We start from the raw sequence: 14,710 nt of genomic DNA, 5'->3' as shown, positions 1-14,710 counted from the left end.
AGGAAAGAACTTGAAAAAGGTTAAGGGATACAAACCTATATACTTCCATGAAATTTCATTAAAATTTTTACTATTTCTTGAACCTAAGGATGAATTCCAAATAGAACTGAACTAAGGATAGACACAACTATTTGAATCCAAGAAATAGTAAGAGTTACGATAAACTAGAGAAACATCAAGATGAATCATTGTCTTGTTCTGTGCATTTTTCCACAAGCTTTTGAGGTAGCCTTCCCTAATTGTTGCCTAGTGATTCTAGGCTTGAGAAGATACAAAATAAAGGATGGAAAACTAGAAGGGCTGAAAATTAAAAAGATCCAAAAAATGAAAATAAGTGAGTAAGAGAAGGGAAGGATCTAGTATAATATGGACAAGCTCAAAATGAAAATAAGTGAGTAAGAGAAGGGAAGGATCTAGTATAATATGGACAAACTCGTTCACTTAAAATTTATCAAGCTAATCAAAGGATATGCCTAACACAAAGGGACAAATTCTAGGTTTACAAAAGGGAATAGAGAGTGAAGAATCATCAAATCAAGACTTACATTGTATAAGTTAATGTTGATTCCCCAAAAGATAGAAAGTTCCCCTTAGACCAAACCTTTGCAGATGTAGTTGAGTGCTAAGGTTGCATGGACAATGTTGATGGGAGGTCCAAGGGAATTAATCGAAATATCAATGTTGTTATCCCCACCAAAACTAGAATGTGTTATTTCCAAATATTAGCACCTAAACACTCTATTATCCCATTTATGAAACACATAATATTATTTAATCCTTCGACAACCAAAATGAAGATTAATGAACACATGCTTAAGGTACTACAAAGGATCATTCAATCTCCCAAATTGATGCAAATGGAATGATGAACTATTTTCTCAATTGTGAGAGAATAAATGTGATGAGAAATCGTCAATATTAACTTAGAGCTATGGGATATAACATGTATTAAAATCTCAAGGTTTGAAGATATGTTAGCCTGCTTGTCTGCCACATATTTGAGGTGTCTTTTGACATGGAAATAGGATGAATGTGAAAGAAATTTGGAATCCTTTTTAATCCAAATGCTAATTTTTGTCAATTTATTTCCCTTCAACTTCATAAAGCATTCATTGCTTTGATGATGGTTATGGAATCTCCAACATTTTAAAATAAGTTGACAATTTCCTCCTTTGCAACTAATATCCCTTACATGGTGAGTAAGTCCGCTCTAGTTATAATAACTTGTCCTAATCCCTATGCAAAAGTGGATACCTTTTTTCTCCCAATATCAAGAATTAATCGCATAATTCATGTGTGGAAAACAAAATAAACTATATATACTAATAAGAAAACACCTAACATGAAGTGTATGAAAGCATGTTGCAAGAAATTAATGAGACCTTGAAAGGAATTATGCATAATTGACAAAAGAAGTGTGAATCGAATAATGACAGTAGATGAGGCCATCAAGAACACATGCCCACAAGAATGTGTGCTCATTCCTAGGAATGCATATGTGTTCATAGGAATCAACTACCAACTAGGATTCATTATATGAATAGAAATAGGTATATGCCCATGGTATTGAATCATGTAAAGGTGACATAGAGAATATTATAAATAATAAATCTCACCTTGCAAAAAGATAGATTGGTCGACCATAATGTAATAATAAAAAGTTTGGATGTATTCAATACATATTTTTTCAATGCTTTTTCATGATTAGTTTCTTGGAAGATTTACATTCCTCCCCCTCTCTAAACTTTCAAGGTTTTTGGATCTTATCTTAATTGGCAAGTTTAGGAATACTAGAGAGTCATTTTGTATCTTCCATGTACAAATCTATTGGGAATGATTTAGGGTTAGAACTAGGTTGAAATAAATATTTTGTTCCTTTATAACAAATTTTTTTATATATAAATTAAATTCTTATAGTTTATCAAATATTAAAAATGACATTTAAAAATAAATCTATTTTGAAATAAAAATTCTTCATATCAAATGTGACAACTATGATGTTTATAGAAAAAGTTTAATTTTTTTTAAGAGAAGAAGTTTTAATTTTTTTTTTTAAGATAAAGTATTGTGTCTGTGTGTGTGTGTGTGTATATATATATATATATATATATATATATATATATATATATATATATATATAGATAATAAATTTTATGTATATTTAAAAAAATTCACAATTTAATAAAGCAATATTATATACACATTTTTATTGGTAAATAAGTGAATATTTTAAAAGTGAAAATTAAATTATAAGAAAAAAATATTTTATTTATTTATTGAGACAATAAAAATTTAAATAAAATAATTTAAAAAATAATTTTGGTTTCCATATTAAATATATAAAACAATTTCCATAATATTTTCCAAATAATAAAAAAATTATTAATATATAAATGTTTTCTCAAAAATATTATATATAGATAAATGCGTACACTGATTTTAAAAAATTCTTTTTTCCAAAAATATTATATATAGATAAAAGCGTACAGGGATTTTAAAAAATTATTAATATATAATTTTTTTTTTCAAAAATATTATATAGGTAAATGCCTATAGGAATTTGAACCTTGAATCCCAAAATTTAAATAACACTTCATAATACATGATCACCAATTGAATTCCCACATAGGCTTATTTCAAGCATATATTAATTTATTATCAATTTAGAAAAGAAATAGATTGTTATTGAACCTTGAATTCGAGGATTTAAATAACACTTCATAACACATGATCACCAATTGAACTCCCACCTAGGCTTATTTTAAGCATATATTAATTTATTATCAATTTAGAAAAGAAATAGATTTTTATTAATATTGTTAAATTTAAATATATAAACTGAATTGAAGCTCTGATTCATATTAAGAATGTTGAGAGTTGTTTTTGGTAAAAAATCACATTAAAAATAATTTGTGGAAGCCTTTGGAATCATCTAGTGTGGTTCATCCTAAACTCAAATTATTTCTAATATGATTTTTATCAAAAAAAACTCTTAAACATATTTTACATAATTATTTTTTTCTATTTTATTATTTATAAATAAAATAATTTCTTTTAATATATATTTTAAAACATAAATTTATATATAAAATAAACATAAATAAATTTATTGTTATCTAAGTAAAATAACAATAATAATTTAATTTAATCTCAATTTCAAAATATATATATATAATTTAAAATTAATTTAAAAATTGAAATATGAAATAAATATTTGAATATCTAAACATAAATAAAAAAATAAATTAAAAAGATATAAAAGAAATGTGAATTTTTAAAAATGAGAAAAAATTATAGAAGAAGAGTGTTTTTTTAAAATGGGAAAAAATTATAACTAGTTAACTTCTTGCGATGGATCATGATCATCTGGCCAGCCAAAATTCATTTGCTGCACGCTTAGGCTGAAGCCAAGACCAAAAAAAAAACCTTAAATCTGAAATAAAGCAACTTACCATAAAAAAAGAATGAAAACAGAATGAAAATGGCAGTGATCAATAGCATTTATTTATAAAAATCCTTAAAAAAAAATAGTCCTACAATTTCACAATCAGACCATCAAGTCTAGCTTGCACTAGACCCTACTGGGCTGTAAATACCCCGTGGACCATTCCTTCTACAATATCCTCTGCACCTTGACTCTGCTTCACAACCTGCCTCCACAAGCAACCTGCCTCCACTTTTGGGACTTACCTTACCTAGGGTGTGAGCCATTTCTGAGATCTGACCTGAACTTGCACCAAAATAAATTTGCTTGTTCAATGTTTTGCTCACCTTAGTACGGAACTTATATCCCACACATAGTGGCCTTCCTTTATCTCCATATGGCTAGCAGTCTATTTTCCCTTTTTAGGGGGAGCCTGGAACTCACATACCACTCGATGGCGGCAAACTTAATGTTTCAGTGTGTTGCAAAGATAGTATGAACTATTTCCTCACGCCAATCTGAACGCTCCATTTTGTGTAGAGCAGAGCCCTTCCTGTAAACTTAATCACTTAGGATGCGTGCAATGGAAGCAATTTGCTATATAAAACAAAATAAAAATGGAATTGACAAAGCCACCTGGTGCTGAAGAGCGAAAATATGCGAAATCGCAGCCATAAACTGGATCCTGAAGCTGAGTTTGTGCCTCATACGATATGGTAGTCACTGCTTCATATCGTTCTTGAACTGGCAAGTGCATCAACAACTCAGAAAAGTTGCTCGCTCCGAAGATCCGAAGACCCTACGTATGGATGTATGGCGTCCAGCGTATGCATAAAGAACTCTGCGCGGGCGTTCAAAATTCAAAATTCAAAATTTAAATTTCAAATAGGAGGGACTGCGTTAGCCATCCCATCTACAGAATTTTAATGACTGCTAGTTCTCGTCAGTCTGGGTGAGCCCCTAGGAATATGGCAGATTTGTCTGAATCGCATCGTAATCAGTCATCATATTAAGTGCTTGCACGCCAGAGTGGAGGGCAAAGGGGAGGCGGGCAGGGTCGTCGACGGGCAGGAGCACGGTAGATGGCAGAGTCGCCGGAGCTGCGTGCCCTGTAATCACCGGAGACGGATGCATGCTATGATGCATGGTCGAACATGGAAGGGCCCCAGGACGTCGAGGAGGATGTCTGCCGTTGTCAGAGGGTGTACCTCCATAGCATTAACTTTGCTATGGAGGTGGAAATAGGAACTGCCCTAAGAAGACTACACCCAGAAGCGTTAATGACGAGCCCTTCCTCGATGTCCGAGCCATGTGAGGCGGCAGGAGTTAATGACAAGCCTTTCCTTGATGTTCGAGCCATGTGAGACGCGGCAGAAGTGAATGGTGACTCAGAAACTCCGGGTAAAAGCTATATGCACTCAAATTGAAGTGAGAGGTGACTCAGAAACTCTAGGTAAAAGCTATATGCACTCAAATTGAAGCGAGAGGTGACTCAGAAACTCTGGGTAAAAGCTATATGCACTCAAATTAAAACATGCCAAAACTAGCCGCACTTGAACTTTGGATAAAAAGCAATTCAGCGATCCAAAACATGCCAAAACTCGCTGAACTTGAACCTCGAATAAAATGCAATTCAGCAATCCAAAGGCAAATTCCAAACTTGAGATAAAAGCAAATTGAAATACATGTATGGAGGAAGCTCTGCAATAGGACCCAACATGTATAGCCAATAAAAATTTAACATAAATTGATTAAATAATTGTAAATATAAGTTATCTTTCAAAACTTTGGCTAAACAATTTGATGTAAAATAAAGTCAACATAATTAACACAAATTCCAAATTGGCAAATCTAAAGCGCTATTCAGTCACTGTGCAGTTGACCTTAAGTACTTTACAATCACAGCTGGGAACTTTAAATTGTAAACAGACTTGTAATAAATGTTCGTCTTCAACCTGTAAGTCTCAAACAAACTTGTGATATTCGCTGTGGCGAACTTTATATTTCAAATGTTTGTAATAAAACTGTAAATCTGAAACAAACTTGCCATAAATAAATAAGGAGAATCTAAAGCTCTATATATATACACTGTGTAATTCACCTTGAACATTGTATATATACACTCTAGCGAACTTTAAATTGCAATCTTTGGTACTATTTATTCACTGTGCAGTTCACCTTACGCCTGGGGGCGCACAGCCTGAGCAGCCCTGCGAGGTGAGCCAGCATGCATAAATTCATAAATTCAGACGAATTTTCTCTAAGCACAGAGGTTAATTTGCCTTACGCCTAGGGGCGCACAGAATGCCGGGATTGAGCACCGTGAGCGGACCTGCGAGGTGGGTGAGTGAGCACTGTGAGCGCGGGCGGTGTAGGATCGAGAGGGGTTGCAGAGGCAGAGCAGCTTCGACGGGAGCGCGAATGGAGCAAATCGCTCTTTTGGCGCGAGCGCTGGTTTGAAAATGCGCCAGCACAGCGGGTGCCAGCTTGGAGGTGGTGGGTCACCCGTTCCCGGAAAAGGTATGATGTGATGGGCCGTCCTGCTGCCAGATAAACGATGGATGCAGGTATGAAAGGCATGGGCATGCATATTAAAGAGGGGGCGTCCATACGGCCATTTAATGTCATATGGTAGGCTGGTTAGCTCACGCTGGTTAGCTCTGGTCGGGATCACGCCCTCCGCAGGTATAATAAAGAGAAATAAATCATTAAGGAATTTAGACTTCTGTGATCCATAACATTGTATAGATAATCTTCGGCAAAATCACATAACCAATCTTTTGTCGACGCGTTTCGAACCAACCAGTGTGGTTCATCGTCAGGACAAGTTGAAGAACCAATCCGGATTGGTTCTTCAACTTGTCCTGACGATGAACCACACTGGTTGGTTCGAAACGCGTCGACAAAAGATTGGTTATGTGATTTTGCCGAAGATTATCTATACAGAAATAAATCAGTTAAAAAATTGGCACTGCACAGCGTTTCAATTCGGACTTATCTGAGGAACCGCTGTCTTAAATCATAACGAGTTATGAGTTACTTTTCATTGTAATCGAGTGTAATAAACCAGTTAAGAAATGGGCACTGCTCAGTGTTACAATTCGGAATTATCTAAGTAACGGCTGTCTTCAATCATAACAAGTTAATAGTCATCCACAATTCATCATTTATTGAGTGAACGTGATGGGTGCACTTAGACATATCGAATCAATTGTTGCAGTAATAATTTGACATGAACTAACAACATGCTACAAAAAGAATCTCTAAATTTACTGCAAAGTGTTATGCTTAAGGTGGAAGATTCAAATGTGGCAGAACAAACCGTGCTACTGCGGGGTTGCTCGCTCTATTAAACCTTCATTGACTCTTTAGATTCCTAGCTGTCGTCATGCTCCTCAGATCCGTCGCAGTGGTAAAGCATTCCTTCCGCTTCCGCTTACTGGCTGTCGTCACCAACCTCAGATTCCTCGGTGTCGTCACCATCACTCTTGGTAACTCTCAGTTTCCTCAACCTATTCCCCTTGCATGTCAGACTGCATTAACTTTTCTATGGAGTCTGAAATAGGAGTTGCCCCTCCCTTTAGTCAACACCCTCCGATTCCTCGCCGTGGTGCAGCATGAGTTCCTGTTACTCGTTGTCGTCCCCACCCTCAGATTGCTGGCTGTCATAATTGTACTTCTCCTAACTGTCGCAAAAAGACACCATCCGAACACTCTCCTCGAGTTCGGAATCATCACGTGAAGTCCAGACCCAACCTTGCCAAGGGAACATGAAATGATACCATCCCGGGGTGGACTCTGACAGGGCCATTGGAGATACAAGACATGAAGACTCCATCGCTCCAAGGGTGGACTCTGACAGAGATATTGGAGGTAAATAATGTGAAGAATCCATCATTCCATAATGTCGCGCCCGCGTATCTATAATATGACGATGGCTCATGTCCAGCGTTTCCAAATTTGGAAAACCATGAGCTCCTTTTATTTCCCTCAATGCAGCACAACCCGCTAGATCAAGTCTATATAATGTTGTTGGCAATGCTCCAACCTCTACCAGATGTTCACAACATTTGACACTCAGATGCCTAAGGTTCGGGCAAACACCTTGGGGAAAGGAAACCTCCAATACTTCTGTGCGGTACAGCTCTAATAGCAGGAGCTGAAACAATCCCGCACTCAACTCTAATGATAGTCTTTTAAATGGCAGTTCGCGTAAAGGACACTTGTATATTCCCATGTATTTTAGATTGTTCATCTTCAACACAGCTCGTGGTAAGTATTGGATTCCACAATTCCATATCTTCAAATCTGTCAACATACTCAAACACTCAACTGAAGGCGGTAGACATTGCAATTTTTCGCAATCACGAAGCCACAATACCCTTAGATTTGCTAGGCGACCCAAAGAAGGCGGCAGCGCTTCCAACACAGGACTTCCTACACAAAGTACTTTCAAATTCCTCAAAGATACAAGATCACAAGGCAGCTCTTTTAAGTTTGTGCCCAACAAATTTAACTTTTCCAAGGACTGTAGACAACCAATTTTGGCAGGCAATAACTTCTTGTGGAGACAAAATGAGAGATCTAAGCACTTAAGCTTAGTCATAATAATAAGTGTTTCTCTAGAGAGGGTCAAACTGGAGCAACCCTCCAAATGCAGGTGTTCAAGTTGCGAAAGATTCCCAATGCTTATGGGAGCTGTCAAATTAACGAAGGTGTTTGGTGGTATCTTCAAATTTTTGCAATGAGACAGGTCGATGTGTTTCAGTTTTGTTAACTTTCGAAAGGAATTTGGAAGCGTTTTCAAACTTTCACAGAACTGCAGATTGATGTGTAGGAGAGTTGTTAAATTCCCCAAAGAATCTGGCAGACTCTCCAAACTGCGACACCAAGCCAGATCGAGATGCTGGAGATTTGATAAATTCACGAAAGAATCTGGCAGCGTCGTCAAAGTCTTGCACTTAGTCAGATTGACATGTTGGAGATTTTTGAAATTCCCCAAAGAATCTGGCAGCCTCTTCAAACTTTCGCACCCGGCCAGGTCGACATGTTGGAGATCTGTTAAATTTCTTAAGAAATTTGGAAGCACCTCCAAACTATGGCAATCCAGTTTGATGCGTCGAAGACGTGCTAAACTGCAAATGGAAACTTCGAACATACAAGCAGAGTTGTCCAGGACAGACCACTTCTGACGCCATTTCAAATCATTTTCGTCGTTAGGTACTTCTGTTATCACCCCCTCGAAACCCGGAAGGATCTTCAATTCAAACTGTTTTAGAAGTAGATATTTTAAAGATGGTAGATAACAGAAGTCCGGTGCTAGAGATATCCCATTTGCTGCAACCAGTTCTAGGTGCTCCAGCTTCGGCAATGACTTTGGAAACTCTACATGTGGAGCAAAAAGAATTAACGCCCGCAACTGGAAAGGCGCCTGCAATGTTCACATTTCAATCTTAAGAGAGATAAAATCCCAATGATTATCTTGTACAAATTATTACAAGTACATCTATTTACCTGAGATTCGCACTGCCACAATCTTTGCAATTTGCTGCTCCTTAGCTCTAGATATTTCAAAGACGGCAGATTAAACTTTTCTGGTAACGTTGTTATAGATGTATTTCTTGCTACAAGCTTTTCTAGGTACTCCAGCTCTAATGACTTTGGAAATTCTACAAGTGGAGCATAAACAATTAACTCCCTCAACTGGCGAGGTGCCTGCAATGTTGACGTTTCTACCATACATTACAACGTGTACATCCACTTAACTGAGTTTCTAAAGCTTTCTTAAATATTCTCGTTTCAATCATAAGAAAGATAAAAATACAGTAATTATTCTCATCTGCGCATTACGACGTGTACAGTTAGTTACCTGGAAATCGCTTTGCCACAATCTTTCCAATTTGTCGCTCTCTATCTTTAGATATTTCAAGGAGGGCAAATAAAAATCTTTTGGTAACGTAGTTAGATCCTTGCATTTTGCGTCAAGCTTTTCCAGCCACTCCAGCTGCCCTAATGACTTTGGAAACTTTACAAGTGGAGCGCAAATAATTAACTCCGTCAAGTGCACAGGTACCTGAAACGTTCACGTTTTGCTCAGGTATTAAAGAATGCTAACACTACAGTGATTCTCAATTGCAAATTACTACATATACATCTACTTACTGGAAATTTACTTGTCCACAATCTCTTCAATGTTTGACTGTACACTTCAAAAACTCTTAAATCGTGCATTGGAATCGAAGATGGCAGAACATCGTAGTCACAGTCAAACCAGCGGAGCCATATGAGCTTCGATGACTGCACCCGAGTCAATATGCTTTCTACATCATTGCCCCCTGCTTCAAGAAGTTGCAAGTTTTTCAATTGCCACATCTCAGGATTGGACCTTTGAATATCGCCGATGGATCCTTGAATATTGTAGTCGGTCATCCTTAATCCGAGCACTTGTGTTATTGCCCATATGCAGTTTACAAGCAACCGTTTTTTCAATCCCAACACCTCAGAACTGGACCCTTGAATATCACCTGTGGATCTTCCAATCTTGTAGTTGGTCAACCTAATTCCGCGCACTTGTGTTGGTTCCTGTTTGCAATTCACAAGCAAAAGTCATATGTTGCAAATTACACCGGATAAACAAATCTTAAAAAGGGACAGAATACTGTCAAAGAAATATATTCCAGATTCCCTTTAGATACACATGATGAATGATATATATTCTAGATTCCCTTTAGATACATATGAGACATATGATGAATGATATATATTCTAGATTCCCTTTAGATACATATGAGGAAAGACCCCAGTGGTATAAAAAAAAAATTATGATATTAAGACATTCCTAGGAAGCTGAAATGTTTTAATTGGTTAGTTCTTCACAACCAAGTGTTTACTTGGGATATATTAATCCATAGGGGATTTCAAGGACCAGCGCCCTATGCTTGCAAGCCAGGGAGGACACACTACCTATTTTTAAAATGTCTATTTCTCACAGCTATTTGGGATGGAGTTATGACACTACTCAACATCAAAGGCAGGTGGGAACAGGGATTGATTGAGGGATGTCTATCCTCGTGGTTCATATCACATAAGAAACACTCTACATTACTCTTCTATATATTCTGGGGATATCGAGACGCAGAAACAAAAAGATCTTCCAACAATGAGAACCAGATATCAGGGAAACAATAATAAAAAGTACTGCATAATAAAAACGCTACTATAATTATTAGAAAAAGCCATAGAGGTACCATCAAGTATTTTTGAACAACCGGAACCAGATATCAGGGAAACAATAATAAAAACTACTGCATACTTTGGGGAGATTGGACCAATTATTAGAAAAAGCCATAGAGGTACCATCAAGTATATCGACACCCGGAAGGAACTCCCAGCTGGTTTTTTTGTTGGGGCGTGTATACAAAGCAAAGAAAATGTGGACACTGGGCATATATTGTAATGGTACTTGGTACATTTTACCACTTTTGGTGGGAAGGAGGAAAGGGGGCCGAACTTATTGCGCTATGGGGGACATTACTATGTGGAAAATGGTTGGGCATTGAGAACTTAAAGATTTACAGAGACTCAAAAAGTGGCATAGAATGGGTAGAGGGATCATTTCAATTTAATTCATTGATTCTTACTACATGGATGAGCGGCATTCGGATTTTGGAGCAGACCTTTTATCACATCACATACAGGCATCTGTATCGTGAACAAAATGGGGTTGCAAACATGTAAAAAAGAATTGCAGCAAAAACATGTATGATTCACTTTTATGCACATAACCAGGTTCAGTTGTAAATGAAGGAACTATAGAGATCATGTACCATAGCATTTTAATAATATGCATTTTGAAATTGTAATGATTCTTATTAAGCTATGAACCAGAATCTTATTGAGACTATGAAAGAGATACTACAGAAACAATCAGAAGGGTTATGCTAATAGATTTTTAAGTAAAATTATAAGTAGATTTCGGGGATATGATATGTAAGTAGAATTTTGTATTAAGTTTTAAATGGAGGTACAATGATAAATCTGTGACAAAAATGTTTATTTGAGGAAGCAAATCAGAAACAAGCTATTGTAATCACTTTTATTAATGAAAGATGATATTTTTTTTCTACTGAAAAAAAATAAAATCTTGAAAATGGTTGACACATCAATATGTTGGGTTGATTGGTTGATTGAAGCACATACCGTTGATGATTGCTCCAATTGTTCTTTAATATCTTGAAAGTTATTTATCCGATGCCGAAGACGACGTGCCATTGATCCTGGAGAATAGGCAATGTTTCTTCCCATGTCTCTCAGGTGATCGTGCATTCTTATCATATTTCCACTATCTATTTCAACCAGACACTTGCTTTCCAGATTTCGAAACGCTACAGAACCACTCCATCCTGATCCGCGCCATATTCTTATCCACCTGTCCCTGTCTTCTCCAATGCAAAAGCAAGCGATATCTAAAAATATCTGTTGTTCCTCTACATTGAGGGAGTTGTAACTACTTCTAAGTCTGCTCTCTATTTCAGCTGGCAGTTTGTTAATTCCATCCAACAACTCTTTCCAATAAGTAATGTTGTCGTTTTTTCCACACAGAAGAGCCCCCATCACTTTCAACGATAACGGCAATCCATGGCATGCCTCTATAAACCCATCTACCAAATTTCCAAATCCTGGTAGTGGATCTGGTTGAAAGAAAGCATGAGAGCAGAAAAGCCTTCGAGAGTATTGTTTGTTGAGGCCCTGTAACTGATAAATTGATGATTCTAATATGCCTGCACTTTCAAGGACACCCCTGTCGCGAGTTGTAACCAAAATCAAGCTTCTGGAGTTAAGGCCATTCTTAATTGGTAAGAAGGCATCCAGTTGATCAGCATGATCTACGTCATCTAGTATTACAAGAGCGTGACAAGATGAGAGTTGGTTACGAAGTATCTCTTTCCCTTCTTCCCACCTCTCAATTTTGATTTCCTTATGTTTCAAGTCTTTAATTAGTGTACTTTGCAAAGAGTTTAGACCTATTTTAGCAGCGTTGTCCTTCACATCAAATAAAATGGAAGAAATCTCGTAATTTGATCTCTTAACCTTGAAAAAATATCTGGCCAAGGTCGTTTTCCCAATTCCGCCTAAACCCCAAATCCCCACAACTTTGGCCCCCGCTGCGTCTTTACTCTGATGCTGCTCTGATAGCACCGTCGTTTCCAATTCTTCTAACTTTTGTTCCAAACCAGTTGGATATTTTGCCACATCCAACGGTGGTGGACAAATTAGCAGCACGTTTTCCACCACTTTACGCAGTAGCTCCTCTTTGTCCCTGAATATAGTTCAGACGTTAAAATAATGAGCGAGAAGAGACTAGCTGAATTGTCAAAGAAATCGAAACTTTAAAATGTTATAAAGATTTGAACAATGGCGGATCCTCACCCGTTAAACGCATCCAGCTCCAAGCCGCTTATATCTGCAACATCAGAAAGAACCTTTCTCCATTCTTGAATTGTTCGGCTGCCGTGTCGTTTCTTCTTTTCGTGTGTGCGCAGGGCTTTAGCGTACGGTCCATCTTTCTCTGTGCCCGTCCACTCTGTCCGCCGGAGATGCTCAGGCTTAACGTTGTAAAATACAGGAATAATAGTTTTTCCTGACTTTACCATTGAAAGGAGTTCATTGAGGCACCATTTCGATTCCGCATAGCAGGGAGAGAAAAGTGCAACATGAACAGACGCGGCTTCAATAGCTGCTTCGATTTGGGCAGGTATTTTCTGTCCAACCTGCATTTCCGGCTTGTCAAGAAAGACCTGCAATCCTTTAGCAGTAAGGATACGGTAGAGATCGGTGGCGAAAGTAGCCTTGAGATCAGGACCACGATGGCTGATGAACACATCGTAGTACTGCTGAGTATGAGAAGTGGACTCATAACGGGCCGTGGAGGAGAAGCAGGTTGCATAACGCGCCATGGAGGAGAAGCAGGCTGCAGCAAGAGATTGGAATTTGGATGGATTGAAATGAAAGAATAAGATAATGTGCGGGCACCGAGATATAGACTATATAGAAATGTGCGCTTCCCTGCCTTCCTCTGAAAGAAAATATCCACGCGTTTGAAGAAGATGCCGCATATGATGTGATTGTCGATGTCGTTTCTCATGAGCGACTTGCACCACGGCTCCGCGATCGGATCATCTTGTCTTTCCTTTTTCTAATGCATGGGAAAAATCTTAATCTTTTATAATTCAATTATAAAATTAGGAGTGGGACAATATCAAATGAGCAGTGCGAACAGTCATGAAATAAAAACCGAGTATCTTGGATTTATTTTTCCCTGAAGGCTAAATACTTCATAGTTCGGCTTTGGGTTGTGTGAGTCAGTCAACTAAGTAATATCATATACAGGGCCTTCGGCTTCGGTTTGTGTGAACTTAGCTGGCTTCCATTTAATGGCATCGATTTAGTCGTTCAATGGCCTTCCCGACGCAGCACGAAGCCAAACATCCGGTTTAAAATAAAATTATACCTAAACAATTAAGTCAAATTTTATTTTAGAATGAAAACATAAGATCCTGCACAGATCGATTTTAGAATTTTTAATTACAAGCTTTCGGTGTCGGTCACGAGATCAACTGTAAGAAATATTCAGTCACGCGTGTCTCAGCCTTTGAGAAGGTAAGGCGTTGTATATTGAGGTCACATGGTTTTTTAAAAAATGTGATTATGGGGATGTTTGAATAGATATTTTTTAGAGTAGAAATTGAGTTAACATTATCAAAACATTTTAATTATTTAAAATCTTCAAGTTTTATAACGATAGTTTAGATTTCTCAAAAATTAATTTTGTTGTAATAATTTAGATTTTCCAAAAACTTTACTAGATTTAATTTGAATATGTCATATTTTTGTAAAAAAAATTGACAACAATTTTATAAATCTAGATTACAACTATCAAAATTTTAAGAAATAGCAACTTTTTACACAATTTTCTTGTAACTTTGCATGACAGAAGCAAAGTTGAGTTCGATTTAATGGCCCTTCTTCATGCATTCAGGGGCCTTCTAGAAGCCAACTAATGTACAAGGCAACCAATATTTACAATGCTATTGACTCATTATGAGCTTACACGGCAACCAATATTTATTGTGCTATTGACTCATTAAGCACTCTTGGATTTAAGCAAGTACATTACCCGGCCTTCTAGAAGTCAACTAATGTACAAGGCAACCAATATTCATTGTGTGAGCGTACAAGGCAACCAATATTTATTGTGCTATTGACTCATTAAGCACTCTTGGATTT

General features: G+C 37.1%; 1 protein-coding gene across 1 annotated transcript; it reads right to left on the bottom strand.

The window, feature by feature from the left end:
• Nucleotides 1-7,106: 7,106 nt before the first annotated feature.
• LOC149216431 (TMV resistance protein N-like) lies at nt 7,107-13,380 on the bottom strand. Its single transcript, XM_089389954.1, has 6 exons — nt 12,854-13,380; nt 11,624-12,743; nt 9,587-10,006; nt 9,294-9,497; nt 8,939-9,139; nt 7,107-8,855 (listed from the first exon to the last, which is right to left on the bottom strand). The coding sequence occupies exons 1-6, from the start codon at nt 13,378-13,380 to the stop codon at nt 7,107-7,109; spliced, it is 4,221 nt and encodes a 1,406-aa protein (XP_089246080.1).
• Nucleotides 13,381-14,710: the final 1,330 nt, after the last annotated feature.

This window comes from Pinus tabuliformis, chromosome 1_1 (assembly GCF_031772625.1).
Source record: "Pinus tabuliformis cultivar Carrire ecotype Pingquan chromosome 1_1, CPIR1, whole genome shotgun sequence".
In the NCBI taxonomy this organism is placed as follows: domain Eukaryota; kingdom Viridiplantae; phylum Streptophyta; class Pinopsida; order Pinales; family Pinaceae; genus Pinus; species Pinus tabuliformis.
Note: the sequence above shows the minus strand (reverse complement) of the source record. Positions and strands in the feature narration are given on the sequence as shown.

Coding starts and splice junctions, on each gene's coding strand:
- LOC149216431 (XM_089389954.1), bottom strand. CDS start 13,380: ATGGCGCGTTATGCAACCTGCTTCTCCTCCACGGCCCGTTATGAGTCC. Junction 9,498..9,586: donor TGTGGACAAGTAAATTTCCA/GTAAGTAGATGT, acceptor TGAACGTTTCAG/GTACCTGTGCACTTGACGGA. Junction 9,140..9,293: donor TGTGGCAAAGCGATTTCCAG/GTAACTAACTGT, acceptor TCAACATTGCAG/GCACCTCGCCAGTTGAGGGA.